The following is a 15635-nucleotide window of genomic DNA, read 5'->3' as shown; positions in this document are numbered from 1 at the left end:
TAACGTTTGTTTTTTTAAAGTTTAATTATTTACAACTTTGTTATGGCATTGTTGCAGCACCCATTTTGAGAACCACTCTTCTGGCATCTTATTTACTTTAGGTTACTCCAGATTCAAATTAAGAAAATAATAACCGAAATTGGACTCATTCTGCATGTTCAATAAATATAGTCATAAATTCATGACCTGTTTTCACTTTTGTCCTAATCTATAGAATCCTAGATTCAACAATTCAATCTAATTCCACATTTGGAAATATAACATTTCAGATGATATGTTTTTAATTCTCTGCATATTTTCTATAATTTATTACTGGTCTGATAAAACAGAATGTAGGAAATCATCCAACATAGACAATTTGCCATATTATGTTTGCATTTCTTTTATATAAATTTATTATCTATAAACTCACTTAAAGCCATAATATACTATGTTGCAACAGGGAGGTCATCAGTTCCCAGATGCACAGATGGTTGCAGTCAGCCATGCTGCCATTCGTCTTGTCAGATTAGATGCCAACTACCTGCGAGTTATTCACAGTATCAAGTCAGTATTGTATTTTTTATATAAATTGGTTAATCGTATATCTTATTTAAAAATTTAGCTTACTGATTCGAGTAGACAAATTTTATATTGTTTGAAATTAATTTTATGATTAGTAAAATATTTTAGGATAGTCTTGGAAGATTCTAATTCTTAAGAAATTATACTTAAGGCTTAAGTCTTTCAAGTTAAATTTTGTTACACATCATTTAATATTTCACTGTCTACAGAACTATATTCTTGGAATAAAGATCTAGCAATCAATTCTTCAGTTATCTCACTTCATTTAATTAGTAGTTATAAATTTCCACTCCACACAATATTGTACTCTTCATACTTATAGTTTTGAAATTTATTTTTAATATTTTCAGAGAAAAAATTCTTTTTACAATTTTCATGTTGTGTTTCAATTGGCAGATTAATTGTTTATTGTTTCTATCCAAGTATAAAAATTGATAATAAGTTTTATTATAGATATGTCTGAAGCTCATGGGATATAACTAATTTTTAATAAAATTTAACTTTACAGAACTAAGGGTTTAGCTTTGAATCTTCCAAAAAATGCCTTATTCATTATAATTTTTATTCTGTTTAGGGCATTACTCCTATTTTATATATATTTTATAATCTGAAATAATATTTGTTCATTGTAATTCGAATTTATCAAAATATTTTGGTTTGAGTTTATAGTTTTGATATGATTGTTTGTTAAGGCTGAATGAGATAGCTGATACCGGCCTTAGCAAAGGAGGCGGTTCGTTACATATAGTGCTAAGTTCTGGTGAAAGGTTTCCTCTTTACACTCAACGAGCTAAACAACTCCAAGTTTTAATTAATGCATTTGTAAGAGAAGCAGCAGGTACAGCGAATACCACCATAAACAGAGAATTACATCAAGCTCGTGTTATGGTAAGATTATTATGTCTATTAATTTGCAAATTATGTAATAATCAAATGGATTCATAGTTAACTTCATTTTTTATATTTCAGGAAGAGAGAGCTAGGCCTGTGGATCACAAAGGTAAAAGCATTTTTTAAATCTTAAAATATAAAAAAATCAGTTTATTGCTGTAATGTATAGTTTTTTTTGTATTATTATTTTTAAGGCTGGCAGCAAGATATTAGGCTTATTACCCCAGCTGTTGTCACTCACAATCAGCAACCAACAGTAAGTAAATTGTTGTTTATTTCACAATGAAGAAATGTTGGTGTATTTATGTAGGTAGAAAAATTGCTATTTTTTTATTATTGCAAATTTAAAAGGTTTGCAAAATTTCTATTTGACAATACATATTTTTAAAACTTTTAATTGTTTCATTGAAGGTTGCGGATGATGGCAAACATTCTCTTCTCCAGTTTGCTATACACCATTTCAGAAAGAGTCCTGAAAAGTTTGAAATGCTTAAAGCACCTGATGGGAATATCACAGGATCTTTGAAAGTCGTCCAGGGCATTAAGAAAGGAGACTGGACATGGAAAGAACAGGTAAGGCTTTCTTTTGGAATCTTACAATCGAACACTTTTTTTTTTTTAGTTATTATTTAGCTTTCATTTTTTTTTTTGTTTATTTTAGAATTTATGTAAATGTTATAATCATCTTATCTTTAGGTGGACTTAGTGAAATACACTGGCACGCCAATCACAGAATCATTGCTCAAACTGAACCCAGAGCTAAACCAACTTGCAGTTGAATGTTTTGAATGTGCCATGAGATATATGGGTGATCTTCCTACAACACCCGATCTGACTGAAGTCAAGTGTGTTTATACCATCTTAATGGTATGCCTAAATAATTATTTAATTTTTTTTGTTATTTTCATTTTTTAAATAATTTTTTGAAATGGTTGTACATTATATACCCAAACATTTATGTTACATATCTAGAGAGAGTGGGGAAATAGTATAAATCATTCAATGGTCAAAATAGATTAAGTGTTCTACATACTGTAGAACATTTTTAAATTAACATGGTTCTTCTAGTAGTATAAATAATATGTCAGAATTTAAACATTTTCAACTTCATGAAAGAAACTTAACCTATTTAAGCTATTTTCTGTGTTATACAACTTTTACCATCCTCCTTAGGTATAATTTATATTTATGTAGGTAAAATGTGTTGACTTTTATAATTCATTAGTCAAGAAAATTTATCTAATTTTCCCATATCGCCCATCCAGAATGGATCAATCAAGATGGAACTTCTTGAGTTAGTACCATTATAGGATTCTCTTGAAAATTATAGGATCAACTTGAAAAATTAACGACAACAAATACAATTTGTAAACAGTAAAATTCAATTTTTTTTAGAAAAACAGTTTCCATAATACAGCAGTTTTTGAGTTGATTTATTACATTTTCTGAATGTGTAGAAAATAATAAAATGAGTAGAGATATTTAAAATGTAATGAATTAAAAAATTTCTTAAATGATAATTAAATAATTAATGTTATTAGCAAATGTAACATAGAGTGAATGACAAATTAATTTCATAATTCTTTTATTCTGAGAACAAGAGGTCATAAGGAGATTTGGGTAAAAAGTTATTACAATTACTTTCCAATTACTGTAATTAGGAATTGCTACAATGCACTTATATTTACAAATAATTGTAATTGTAATGAACTACTGTTATTGTAATTGTGGTCCTCCTCAAATTTAGAATTATTATAATCATACATTATCAATGTTAAAACTTTTTTAAAGTTAATGCTTCTTTCAAAGGTGCTTGTCTAAGTTTTCAACCCATCTATCGAAGTGGGTAAAATAATCTAATAATAATTCTCCCTTATCAAAAAATAGGTTTTGAGTATTTTTTTTTTCAATTGCTCTATTATTTCAAAATATTATTCATCGAGTATTGTTGTTTTAACATACTTTTGTCTAAATTGGTAGAAACATTCTTAACAATAACTTTTATTTAAAGCATTGCCATAAGCATGTGGCCTTGAGAGATGAAGTTTACTGTCAGCTTATGAAGCAAACAACCTCAAACAAGCGTGACTCCTGTCAGAGGGGTTGGAGATTGCTGAGTATCGTAGCAGCTTACTTTACATGCTCAGACACACTTAAGCCGTACCTAATAAAATATCTTGAAACAGCTGCTTACGACAAGAGGAGAGCTCATCATGGTAAGTTAATTTTATTTGCAAATTTATTCTGAAAATATGCAGTTTTTAATAAAATGTATATTTTGAATAAAATGAAGATAATATTTATAATAAAATATACAGGTTTAATTTTTTTTTTTTTCGTCACACTTTTTTACACACTTTATTTCTTTTAATTATTTGTTAATTTATTTATTAATTTCTATTAAGTTATTATGTTGATTTGGTTATATTCTTAATTGAAAAATTAATGGATCCAATTTAAAGCACCAAACAGTGTATATATTTTGTAAATGTTTTTTCATTGTTTACTTCAAAACGAAACTCCCAAGTAACTGCTATAATATTCTATAAGAGGAGATGATTGAGGATAGTCAGTGAAGAACATAAATAAGTAAAAACCTATTTATTAGTGCCACCATTTTGGCCAGAATTAAACACTTTCATCAGGACTAAGAACAAAAAACAACAGCCATAATAAGTAAGAGGAACTACAAAATGATGAGAAACAACTGATATTATAGTTATAAAATACCATACAGCCTTTATCTTCTTATGATACTTGAACTATAGATTTCTTTCAATACTATTTTGGAACTATAATGTTAGTTTTTTTTCTTATTTTCTAATTATTCTGTAATTCCTCTTATTTATTATAGTTTTTATCTTGTTTTTTTTTTGTTTTTAGGGCTTATGAAGGCCTGAAATTCTAGCTGAAATGTTAGCATTAATAAATAAGTTTTCACTTATTCGTGTTCTTACTGACTGCACCCCCAATCATCTTCTTATGTATATTATCCACAGTCAACAATCTATTCATCATTATAATATTCTATAAAATGTTAATATTTCATGCTTATACTCAGTAGTTTTGTGACAATAGCCAGAAATTAAATAGTTGTAAAACACTATGATGACTTAGTAGTTGACCTTGGATTTATATAGTGAGGAGAAGATGGTTGGAGGTGCGGTCAGTGAAAAACACAAATAAGTAGGTAACTTATTTCTGTTCTTCATTGACCAAAGCCCCAACCATCGTCTCATCATATTAAACACTATGGTTTTTTACAGTCTGAGAGTAATCAGGAGAAAGCTATGGACATTTTACATAACCCTGTTGATTCTGTCCTTTTCTTCTTTATTGAAAAATAAAGTAAAAACCGTATTTTATTGGAATGAATTAAAAAATTTTAATTTTCCTTAGTTTTAAGGACTATGATATTATTTTAAATACAATTTCATAGTACTATAATTTTTAAAAAACCCTTTATGTATGTCGGTCACTTTGCAGAATATTTATACATTAGTTATAATAGTCAATCACATATACTAATGTTATTGTTATAAACAGGTACTGCCAGTGTCTGTTTACAAAACCTTCGTAAAACTTTAAAATATGGAGGAAGAAAAAATGTGCCATCCGTTGAAGAAGTTACTGCAGTTAGTGCTGGTAGAAATTCAAAACGACAAATGTATAGGCTACCAGGAGGTAGTGAAACGGTAAAATTATTTTTCATTGTCTAAATAATTAATTGTATTAAATTTTTTTGATATAATTTATTTATTAGTTTAGTTTAGTTTTGAAGCTAATTAAAGTTTATGGGAACGTATTATTTTATGAATGCGAAAAATGAACTTTGACTTATTTTCAAGTATACTTGAATGTCTTGATCTATCAGTGCTCTCATCCAGTTCAGAATCAAATCAAACTGCCACTTGGATATCATATCTATCCTTCCAGCTTAAGATTTTATATTTTTGGTTCTGTGGATTTTCCTTAGTTAACTGTTTTAGAATTGGTGTCATATTTTTGCCTGTTATCATGCCCCTTGAATTAATTCAAGATGAACAAATTTAGTTGATTTTTATGTATATAAACCTTGTTTTCTTCATTAGTTCTACTCTATTAATTGTTTTAAATAAGTCTCACTCAAATGAAATTTATCTTTCTCTCTACAACTTAAAGAGCCAGTTCATATATTATTGCTTCCTCACTACTAAAAATAATAAAGTTTTGTATTTTAGGCTCATATGGTGAATGCCTTTTCTTAATGAATATTGAGTCCCTTAACTCACTGAATCAAAATTTTTTTGAACATGAACTTTAGTGAGATGATGGCAATCAGGGCGTTAGAGGAATCAAAAGAGAATTGGTGGGATTTAATGTATCTGGTTCTAATCTATTCTGAAAGTTTTTGTTTACTTTGGTCTGATCCCCTTGGTTGCTGAGATTAAACACTTATTTTTTCATATTAAGTTAATTACCTTCTCAAATTTATATTTATTTTTAATCAAATTCTCAATCTCTTGTACTTAGTGTATATATGTATTCTTCTTATTACTGATAATTATTTATTTTTTAATTAATAGTAAGTATTACTTTAAAATTTAAGGTGGTCCACACAAAGTCAACGACTGTCGTACAAGATGTTGTACAAGAGATGTGTACCCTAATTGGTGTGGAAGACCCAATAGAAGTAATGGAATACTCCCTATATTGTATAGTTGAGGGTGATACATTCACAATGCCTCTGGCCAGAGAAGAATACATATTAGATGTGACCACTGAATTACTCAAAGCACAGCAGGTAATTATTATTATCAATCAATTTCATTAAGATTTATCAATATATTTTTTATTAAATTGTAAATATTATGAATATCTTTCTCTCCTTATAGGTGTTCTATCTCATTTTCTGCCGATCAGTATGGCACTTTCCTTTGAGGTTGGAGAATCAGCTGTATGTGCAAGTTCTATTCAATCAAATTACTCCAGACTATCTTGAAGGGTTACTCTTAGTCACTCCTAATGAACATATCTCTCAAGAAGTCATTGTGAGTTTAGATTTACTCTTTTATTTTTATGTTGAAAAAATGAGACAGTACCATATTGTTTAGAATATAATTTAATATAAATTCATACTATCTTTTACAGTTTGAAATGGCTAAAATTGGAGCATTGTTGCACAGAGCTGCAGATATGACTCATCCACCCGGTACTAAGGAAACTAAATTCCTCCTTCCAAAGACTGTCCTTGGTTACCGTGATATGAGGCCTGGGGAGTGGGTTCAGATGGTCAGTGCAGCATGGACATCCGGTGTCCAAAATATGACATCGATAGATGCTAAAGCCAGTCTTTTAGGTATTTTTTATTGGGATTATTGTGTTGAAATAAATATTCTTTTTTATTGTCTTAAGGTGAATGATTGTTTTGCTTTAAAATTAAGATGAATTTAAATTTTATTACTCGGTTCTAGTTATTTTTTTATAGGTTTAATTTTACAATTTTCTAACACTTGCTGTTTGATCTTGATATTTGTTGGTGTTAGAAATGTTTTTGATATCTTCAATTTTAAATATTTTTGTTAGCATATTTTTAAATTTAAAAACAATTTATATCGCTCTCATTAAAACCATAATCATCATATTGTTAATGCTATTATGAAACATTTGTCTACTTTGAATAATTAATTAAACAAATGGTTTTCTAAAATTGGGTATTTTTCAGAAATCTTGAGTAAGTGGCCTTTATTTGGATCAAGTTTCTTTGCTGTAAAAAGAAGTGGTGACCAGCAGATTTTGGCTCTCAATCGATCAGGAGTACATTTCTTACACTTGGTGACCCATGTAAGATTTTTATTTTAAAATTATTAGCCTCTTCTATTCACTATATTATATTTCTTTCCTTCTTTCAATCTTCTACATTCAGTATTGCAACTTAAAACGTATAAATATTTTTCTCTTTTATTGATAAGTTTAGTTTAAACTATTTATTATTAGATTAATATTTAATTTTATTTATAACTAAAATGTTTAACAAAGAAAAGAAAGAATATTTCAGAAAAAAAACAAAAATTATCTCTGCTTATCAGAATTGTTGGTAACACAATAAACAACTGTCACTCTCCTATTATTATATTTGATCCTAAACCTAGACTACGCTTGATTTTTTTAGTAGAATATTGCAAGTTATCATCTAAATAAATCGCACCATTCAAAAAGGGATTGTTTGTTTTGTTTCTATGGCACTCATATTGTTGAATCTAAAAAAATCTTCATTTTCTGAGCCAAAATTTCAAGTGAGTGTCTCATCCTTGAAAATTCCCCAATTTTTCATGTGCCTACCTGGGGTCATAAAGAATAGTATGGAACACAGCATAGACTTCAAATCACTTTTTAACTCTAGAGCTGTGGAAAAGAGCTTAGTTTTTGACTCTCAGTGTAATGGTGAATGTTTCCTTAAGCACACATATGCAACTAAAACGGAGATAGAGGGTACATTAAATAAATAAGGTTTTTTGTCATGGGTTTCCATGGTGCTTTAAATTTTATCAATAATTAGTTTCAGATGTAAAAGAGTACAGATTTTGTTTATATTCAAAGCTATTTAAAATGTCTGTTCACTTTCATTATACAGTAACTTTTCAAACAATCTATCACTACAATTAGAGTTGAAGAAGTGAATTTTATCATTTATTGTTTTTAATGAAGAAGGCCATTTTCTAATTTAAGGCTTTGAGTTTAATTTTTTCTTATTTTTTTTTTACATATTTTAATTGCTAATTACAATAAATATTTTGAATTACAGTATGTAATTATTTTAAATTTTTATGTATGTACTACATTCAGTTTAAAAATATGCATAATATATTACAAATAAATCTAGAACTAACAATAAGTTTATAATTATTCCTTAATGGGCTGTTTTCTAATGAATGGAGTTTGAATATTAGTTTATTTAGTTAGGTATCATAAAACCTATAAACCCTTTTCATGTACACCATCATAAACATGGTTATTCTGTAAATTAAATAACTTTTCTTTTTAAATTTCCCCCTATAGGAAACTCTTTCAATAGTACCATATTCAGAAGTAATATCAACTAGAAAAGTTAGAGCTGAGAGTGGAATAATGTATGTAGAACTGAAGGTTGGCAACCTATTCCAGCAGCGTGTGGCGAGGCTCCAGACTGATCAAGCTCATGAGATCGCTCGGCTAATTAGGCAATATATGGCTTTGCATAGGCGTAAGTACCTTATATCTGCGTAATATGGCATTGAACTTTGTGATATATGTTTATGAACTGTTCTTTATAGAAGTATTATGACCTGCATTTTATTATCTACTTTATTTTATGATATATATTATAATATCTATATAGCAGAATCCACTCGTTTTTTTCTATGAATGATTTATTATTTATAAATTTGTGTAAAGATTTTTTCTATTCCTCTTGAATTTAACAGAGTGAGTTTTGACTTGTCACTTCCTACGTGACCTACGACCGCAGCAACAAAGTAACAAATTTTCAAGTGAGGGGTGACTATGACCAATAAGGATTAATTATTGTTTTTTTTTTTTATACATAGTGAGCAACTGAAAAATTCCTTTTTGTAATTTCCTGCACATCTTTCTTCTCCACAATTGGATTATATTTTGGTTCTTTTCCTATTCTATAACTGGAGTCAGTTACTTTATGCTTCATGTTTAGAAATTTTTAAGAAAACATTTTAAAAAGGTTTTATTGAGATTTTTCATCTTTATCAACAAGTTTAAAAAAAGGGCTTTTTATACTCTATGCAAAGAAATTACTTTTAAGGTATATTTATAGCCAAAGAATGGGTAATTTAATCAAACAATTTTTGAGAATGAAATGTTGATTTTCTTCCATATTTACATGTATAACATCAATTATGTTTATAGTTTAACGTAGGCTCATTTCGGGCTTTATTTTCAGAGAGAATACCATCAGAGCACTAGCAACAATAATAAGAATGACGGAGGAAGCCTTACAGATTCAGTGCTATATGTTTTCTGCTCATCGGACTAGCTTTAAATATTGTATATGTAATAGTCACCAGCCTAGGATAGTTATTGTTTTAAACTGTATTTATATGACTCACTTTTTCACCTGTAATTACGTGCAAGTCAGATTCAATTTTGTTAGGAGCCTTTAGAAATCTAAAACTATTTATTATATAGTGAGCAATTCTTTATGTTTATAAAAGTTATATTTATAATCGAATGTTAAACATTCCGTCCATTATGTACAAAAGCTGATTCTGTGTCATGATCATTTATTTATCTACTGTTATTTAATGTAATTATACAACGAGTAGTCATTATAATTTTAGCTTTATGTATATGTATACATATATAAATATATACATAAAAATATATATAAATACATATTGTATTTTAAATGTTATGTTAAAAAGACATTTTAAAAAATGTACGAGCAAATTTAGTAAATTTCTGAATTATTATAATTTTTTGTTTAGTAATTTAAATCAGAGAAATGTATAAAAGTATATTTTTTGTACCATAATTGTTTCCAAATTGGTTAATTAAATCATGTTATTCATCATTTGATTTTTGAATCTCTCCCCTTTCCCTTTAAAATCTATATCTACATATTTAAAGTTTCCCTATTCATTTTTACTTCAAAAACCTTCATGTTTGGAGCATTCACAGAATGATGAAGTTATATATATATATATATATATTTATTATTTTCCACTGTATTAAAATGGGAACTGAGCTCATAATGGATATGGAAAAATTATAACAACCAACTGAAGGAACAGAAACAGGCTGTTCAAGGTGACAAAGAATATAAAAAGTCAACAAAGCCAACCTGAAAGTCACATGTTTTGGAGGGAAAATAGATTTGTTAAGATTATTTTGACATTAAGTGATTTAATATAGTTTTTAACACTATTTATTCTGGTTTACTTATAGTTTTATTGAATTCGAACATAAGAAAAGATAATTAATTGTTATTCAAAAAATAAATCATTATAAAAATATGTTATACCGTCCCCCAGACCACCGATTGGAAACCATCGTTTTAGCACAATCTCAACCAACCAAGTGAGGTGAGTTTTTTTCATTCCCTATTTTTTAATACAAAATCATTTCTTGAAAATTAACAAAATGCACAGTACAAGCTGACTGAAATCTTTTCAAATAAAAAAAAAAAATGACAATGAAAAACTTTCCAACAAAAAATATAAAAAGTCAACAAAGCCAACCTGAAAGTCACATGTTTTGGAGGGAAAATAGATTGTTGAAGATTATTTTGACATTAAGTGATTTGATATAGTTTTTAACACTATTTATTCTGGTTTACTTATATTTTTATTTAATTCGAACATAAGAAAAGATAATTAATTGTTATTCTAAAAACAAATCATTATAAAAATATGTTGTACCGTCCCCCAGACCACCGATTGGAAACCATTGTTTTAGCACAATCTCAAGTGAGGTGAGTTTTTTTCATTCCCTATTTTTTAATACAAAATTATTTCTTGAAAATTAACAAAATGCACAGTACAAGCTGACTGAAATCTTTTCAAATAAAAAAAAAAAAATGACTATGAAAAACTTTCAGGCTTGCTATTTATCCAAGAGCAGTTTTTTTTTTTTTAATTTGGTGCCTGTATATAAAAAAATTCATGTCTTTTTTGACCAAATCCAAAATTTGCCTTTTTTACCATACAACATACTATAATTACACACACTTCCTATAGTTAAAACAACTAAAAAAAGTGTAAAGACGGCTGCTCTCTGCCCAGCTCCTCTCCTGCCTTCTCTATAAAAGTGAAATAGTATGTAATAGATGGAGAGTCTGCCCACAAGACCTCTCCAAAGCAATTTTAACTCCGTCAGAGATATGTAGGCCTCTTGTAAAGGAAGTCAAAGATCAATGGCAATCTATGTGGAACGAAAGCCCAATGAGCAAATTAAAAATTATTAAAAAGGATGTCAGGCCCTGGGGTATCTCCAGTGCAAATGCCGTAGAGAGGAAGTTGTACTGACTAGGCTGAGAATAGGTCACACGAGGCTCACCCACTCCTATCTTATATCAAGAGAAACACCTCCGAACTGCCAGTATTGCAATAACAATTTAACAATAAGCCATGTTTTCCAACGATGCCCATATTTTACACCACACCTCAATAGCTTGGGACTAAGCCAAGATATCTCAAAAACCATTGGAGACGATGATAAGGAAATAGAATTGGTGTTTCAGTTTTTGAAATCACAAAATTTACTGACAAAAATATAACTTGATCGGAAGAAAAAAAAAATAAAAATTTAAAAATAAATAAAATAATCAAATCAAAAAATAAATAAAATTTAACGAATATTAGCAAAATTAAATAAAATATAAATGGCGTTGATGATCAATGAAGTTTGGCGCCACTAAACAACCAAACAAACAAGACCTTTCCACTCCGCACTGGCCTTTTTCTATTTATTACTTACTTAAGACTATTGTGCTAAGGTTCTCAGGTTCTGTTCTTGTTCTTCTATGTGACTAACAACCTTTCTTGGAGGAAGGTTGTAGTATTTGATTTTATAACCCAGAAGAGGTGTCCCCATTTGCTCATATTGGGAAATAAATGTTTTTTGTTTGTCCTATCATCAGCTTTGTTTATACTTTCGTCTACCTTCTGTTAAACCTTTTATGTGGTTATTGCTGCTTGTTTATATTACTTCCTCTTTTACCTCCCCACTTATACAGTCCACTCAATTCAGTTTTGCTCTGACCTCCCAACAGTAAGACATTTCTCTCATCAGTGCATTCCAAAATAATTGTGTTATTGCTCCCCATGTTCAATAACACAATTATTTTGTGTTATTGTGTGTGTCTAAAAAAAGTTGGACGGACACTCCTACCTGGTTAAGGTTATTAATAATCTCCATATTTGAAACAGGAATTTTGGTTTTGTTACACTTTGCTATTCTAGGGACTGATTAAGTGCTAACAAAAACTACACAGTGTCAAAATGAAAAAAAAAGAACTTTTAATACAATCCTGAATAAAAGATTATAATGTTTCAATAACAATAATAAGATGATGAGAGAAAAACTCTGTGGTCAAATAGGATAGTGTTATAAGTCACTTTTACCTCTATTTAAGATCGTAAATTCTGCCATCTGAGCATAGAATTACTATCAATAAAACTCTCCACAGAATTTCATCAAAACCCAGAACTATAAGGTCACCCCTAAAACAATCCTATCCATCATGATCTTAGTCTGTACTGAAGAATTAAAAACATTAACAACCCACACATCAACATGTTTGTTAATTAGGAGTATTACTTTTCTAATGTTTTGGTTTTCTGAACTAATTTGTTTTTATTATTATTATAGGCTCCATACTCCATTTTTATGTAAATAAATAAGTAAAGTAATAAATGGAAAATATATTGACGTATATATTTATCCTTCTTTTTACTTGGTAAAAAGTATAAAAATAATGTTAATAATATGATAGGGTCTGACAGACCCACTTGTCCCCAGAAAGAGTACAGAGGGACTGGTATGAGTTACATTATGTACCTATATAAAGATATATTTACTACCATTCACTTCATTCAAAGTACATCAACCATTTCATAATATAATAGATATATTATGCTTAAAAGTAAAATATAGAGTGGCATTGAGATTTCTTTGGTAAAGGTAAAAACTAGTGCAGTAGTTTATAATGAACCCTCACTAGAATGCTGCTTGCTGTACTGTGGATTCAGATATAACATTGCTCAAGCACTGTTCCAAATCTCTGCTTAGTCTTAAAATAAGATGATAAATAATTATGAGGAGAAAATGGTCGTGGGTGCAGTCAGCAAAGATACATAAATAACAACTTTGGTTTATTTGTGTTCATATTAACAAAATGTCAACACAAATAAACAAAATTTGTTTAATTGTGCCAATGTTTTGACCCAAACTTTGGGCCTTCATCAAGATGAGACTAAGGCGAAGATTCCATCCTAGGTGAGTCAATTTTAATAGATAATTATAATTTTTTAGTTCACCCTCAGAGTAGAACAAAAAATAATTTAAGGAATTAAGCAGATTTGCAAGGAACCTTCTTGTAATTTCCCCCATTTTGTTACGTCTTGTGTAGACAGCCATAAATTATCTATTGGGCCCATAAAATTGCCTAAAGTTCCTACCATTAAACCAAGAACTATGGTGGGGAAGCAAAAGAGCTTAAAATAACTTATACTGCTGTTGATATACAATAATGCAAGTTAGCAAAGAATATATCAAAGAAAAATATTTTTTTTTTTACTTTTCTTACCTCCTAGAGTAAGAAGAGGATTATAATTGGATAAAATTTTTGACATACAGTTCAACAGATCTATCCATTTTAGAGCCCTTTGAGTAAAACAAAAAGTGCTCTTGGCCATTAGTCTATCTGTGCCACATTTATCTCTTCTACAGATAGGTCAATTTTGTTGCTTCTTTTCTTTTGTTTAGGAGGAGTTTAGCCTTTGTAGCCAAGCCAAGCCAATCAAGAATCAAGTACCCTGTGAACAATAGCCGAAAAAATGTATTTTTCCTTTGACTGTAACACCAAAATGGCTCTAACAGGTTTGATGAAACTAGTCGTAAGTCTTCTACATAAAGCCCCTTAACTTTTCATTCCTATCACCAATCCCCAACAAAAAAGTTATGAAGAAAAGAAACATTTTTTAAAAATTAATTACCCCTCTCTGTTTGATAGGTGATAAAATTACAATAAAAAAGAAATTGTGATGGTATTAGCAGCCAAAGGGTTAAAGTCGTGTGAATGGAAAAACTAGATAAACTAAATATAAGTTTATTTTAGACTAGTATACCTGAACATTGATTTCCTCCCTTACTTCTTTTCTTTTGAGAAAGCCTTTATTTAAGACCCAAATGGATTATCTTACTGTTTTGACATAGTGCTGGATTTTGAGACATTGTATTCTGACTCTTGTAGATAGGGTAGGGTCTTGTAGGGTCCCAGATACTTGACTGATTAAATTTGTTCAAGTCTGACCCCATTAATCTTGAGTACTCCCACTACTCTCCCAGGTTTTTTGCTGATCCACATTAATTTTTCTCTTTTCAAGATTAATTTTCTGTAATAGCTTCCATTTTTAAGAAAGTAGATTATTGGGACAGTAAAAATCAGAGGCATCTCACTGCTTAGTGTCCCTAAGAAACTGTATACTTAAATTCTTGAAAGAAGATTTCAAAGCCTAATTGTCGGAAATATTAGTGAACAATAATATGAGTTAGGAGAACAAAGAAGTAACCAATGATCAGATATTCATTATGATGAAAATTATAGAAAAAGTGTTGAAGAAGAGTAAAGGCATTTGACAGAATAAGGAAGCAAGACATTAATTATTAAAGCTTAAGAAGAAAACAATGTAGGTTGAGACCTAATACTCACTGTTAGTAAGAATAGCCTTGATAATTGCCAGAGAAACAAAGTAAAAACACGAAATAATCACTCCAAAGAATTTGAAACAAATCTAAGGTAAGGCTCAACAGTTTCCACATGGGATACAGCATTTCAACACCAATTAAGGAGTAAGACTACTTTTATTTGCTCATAATACAGCAATATTAGCAAATAATGACAGAAAAATGTAGTTCAATTTAGATATTGTAGCAAATCCACCAGGAATTGCTCATTATATTATCTTCAATAAGTATTTAATTTAATAAATATATGGAATGTATATATAATATTTAAGGTATATATATATATATATATATATAAAAATATAAGGTATATTTTCCTTAAATTCAATGCGTATTGCAGACAATATATATATATATATATATATATATATATATTGTGCAATAAAACTTTAATCCATAAGGATCTGTATCATATTAAAACCTTAAGTTTGTATAATATAAATAGAAAAATGATACCTAAACCCGCCTAATCTAACAGCACTACCTTTTCCTTTTTAATAAAACATCTTTCATTTCATAAATTTATGTACAACTCTTCCAATGATTTATGTTTTTCTGTCGCTTCTATAGTGTGGGTCGTTTTACCTTTTCTTGAACAATGTTGAAGCGAGGTTTTAGTGTACCTAATAATATTCTAAATTAAACATATAATAAGGTAAAAGTAAGCAGCTTATCTCTTTAGAACAGATTTTTAGGTAAGTCATTGAGAAAATGAAGGAAAA

The 15635-nt window shown here is 29.1% G+C and overlaps 1 protein-coding gene across 4 annotated transcripts in view; it reads left to right on the top strand.

The window, feature by feature from the left end:
* Myo10A (Myosin 10A) overlaps positions 1 to 9941 on the top strand; it is a 215253-nt gene extending 205312 nt beyond the window's left edge. For 3 of the 4 annotated variants that reach the window (XM_014421918.3, XM_067053304.1, XM_067053305.1), the window contains 14 exons: positions 443 to 546; positions 1257 to 1452; positions 1534 to 1564; positions 1650 to 1711; positions 1867 to 2028; positions 2152 to 2322; positions 3467 to 3671; positions 5002 to 5150; positions 6044 to 6238; positions 6330 to 6485; positions 6586 to 6793; positions 7160 to 7278; positions 8494 to 8677; positions 9389 to 9941. In XM_014421918.3, the coding sequence (XP_014277404.1) occupies positions 443 to 546; positions 1257 to 1452; positions 1534 to 1564; positions 1650 to 1711; positions 1867 to 2028; positions 2152 to 2322; positions 3467 to 3671; positions 5002 to 5150; positions 6044 to 6238; positions 6330 to 6485; positions 6586 to 6793; positions 7160 to 7278; positions 8494 to 8677; positions 9389 to 9411 (1965 nt within the window). In that variant the 3' untranslated portion in view covers positions 9412 to 9941. The remainder of the gene's footprint in view (positions 1 to 442; positions 547 to 1256; positions 1453 to 1533; positions 1565 to 1649; positions 1712 to 1866; positions 2029 to 2151; positions 2323 to 3466; positions 3672 to 5001; positions 5151 to 6043; positions 6239 to 6329; positions 6486 to 6585; positions 6794 to 7159; positions 7279 to 8493; positions 8678 to 9388) is intronic. The other variant, XM_014421919.3, reaches the window with a different exon arrangement.
* The last annotated feature ends 5694 nt before the right edge of the window (positions 9942 to 15635 follow it).

Source organism: Halyomorpha halys, unplaced genomic scaffold (assembly GCF_000696795.3).
Source record: "Halyomorpha halys isolate HHAL.00 unplaced genomic scaffold, Hhal_1.1 Scaffold348.1, whole genome shotgun sequence".
Classification (NCBI taxonomy): domain Eukaryota; kingdom Metazoa; phylum Arthropoda; class Insecta; order Hemiptera; family Pentatomidae; genus Halyomorpha; species Halyomorpha halys.
The sequence above is the reverse complement of the archived record's forward strand: the minus strand, read 5'-3'. Positions and strand labels throughout refer to the sequence as shown.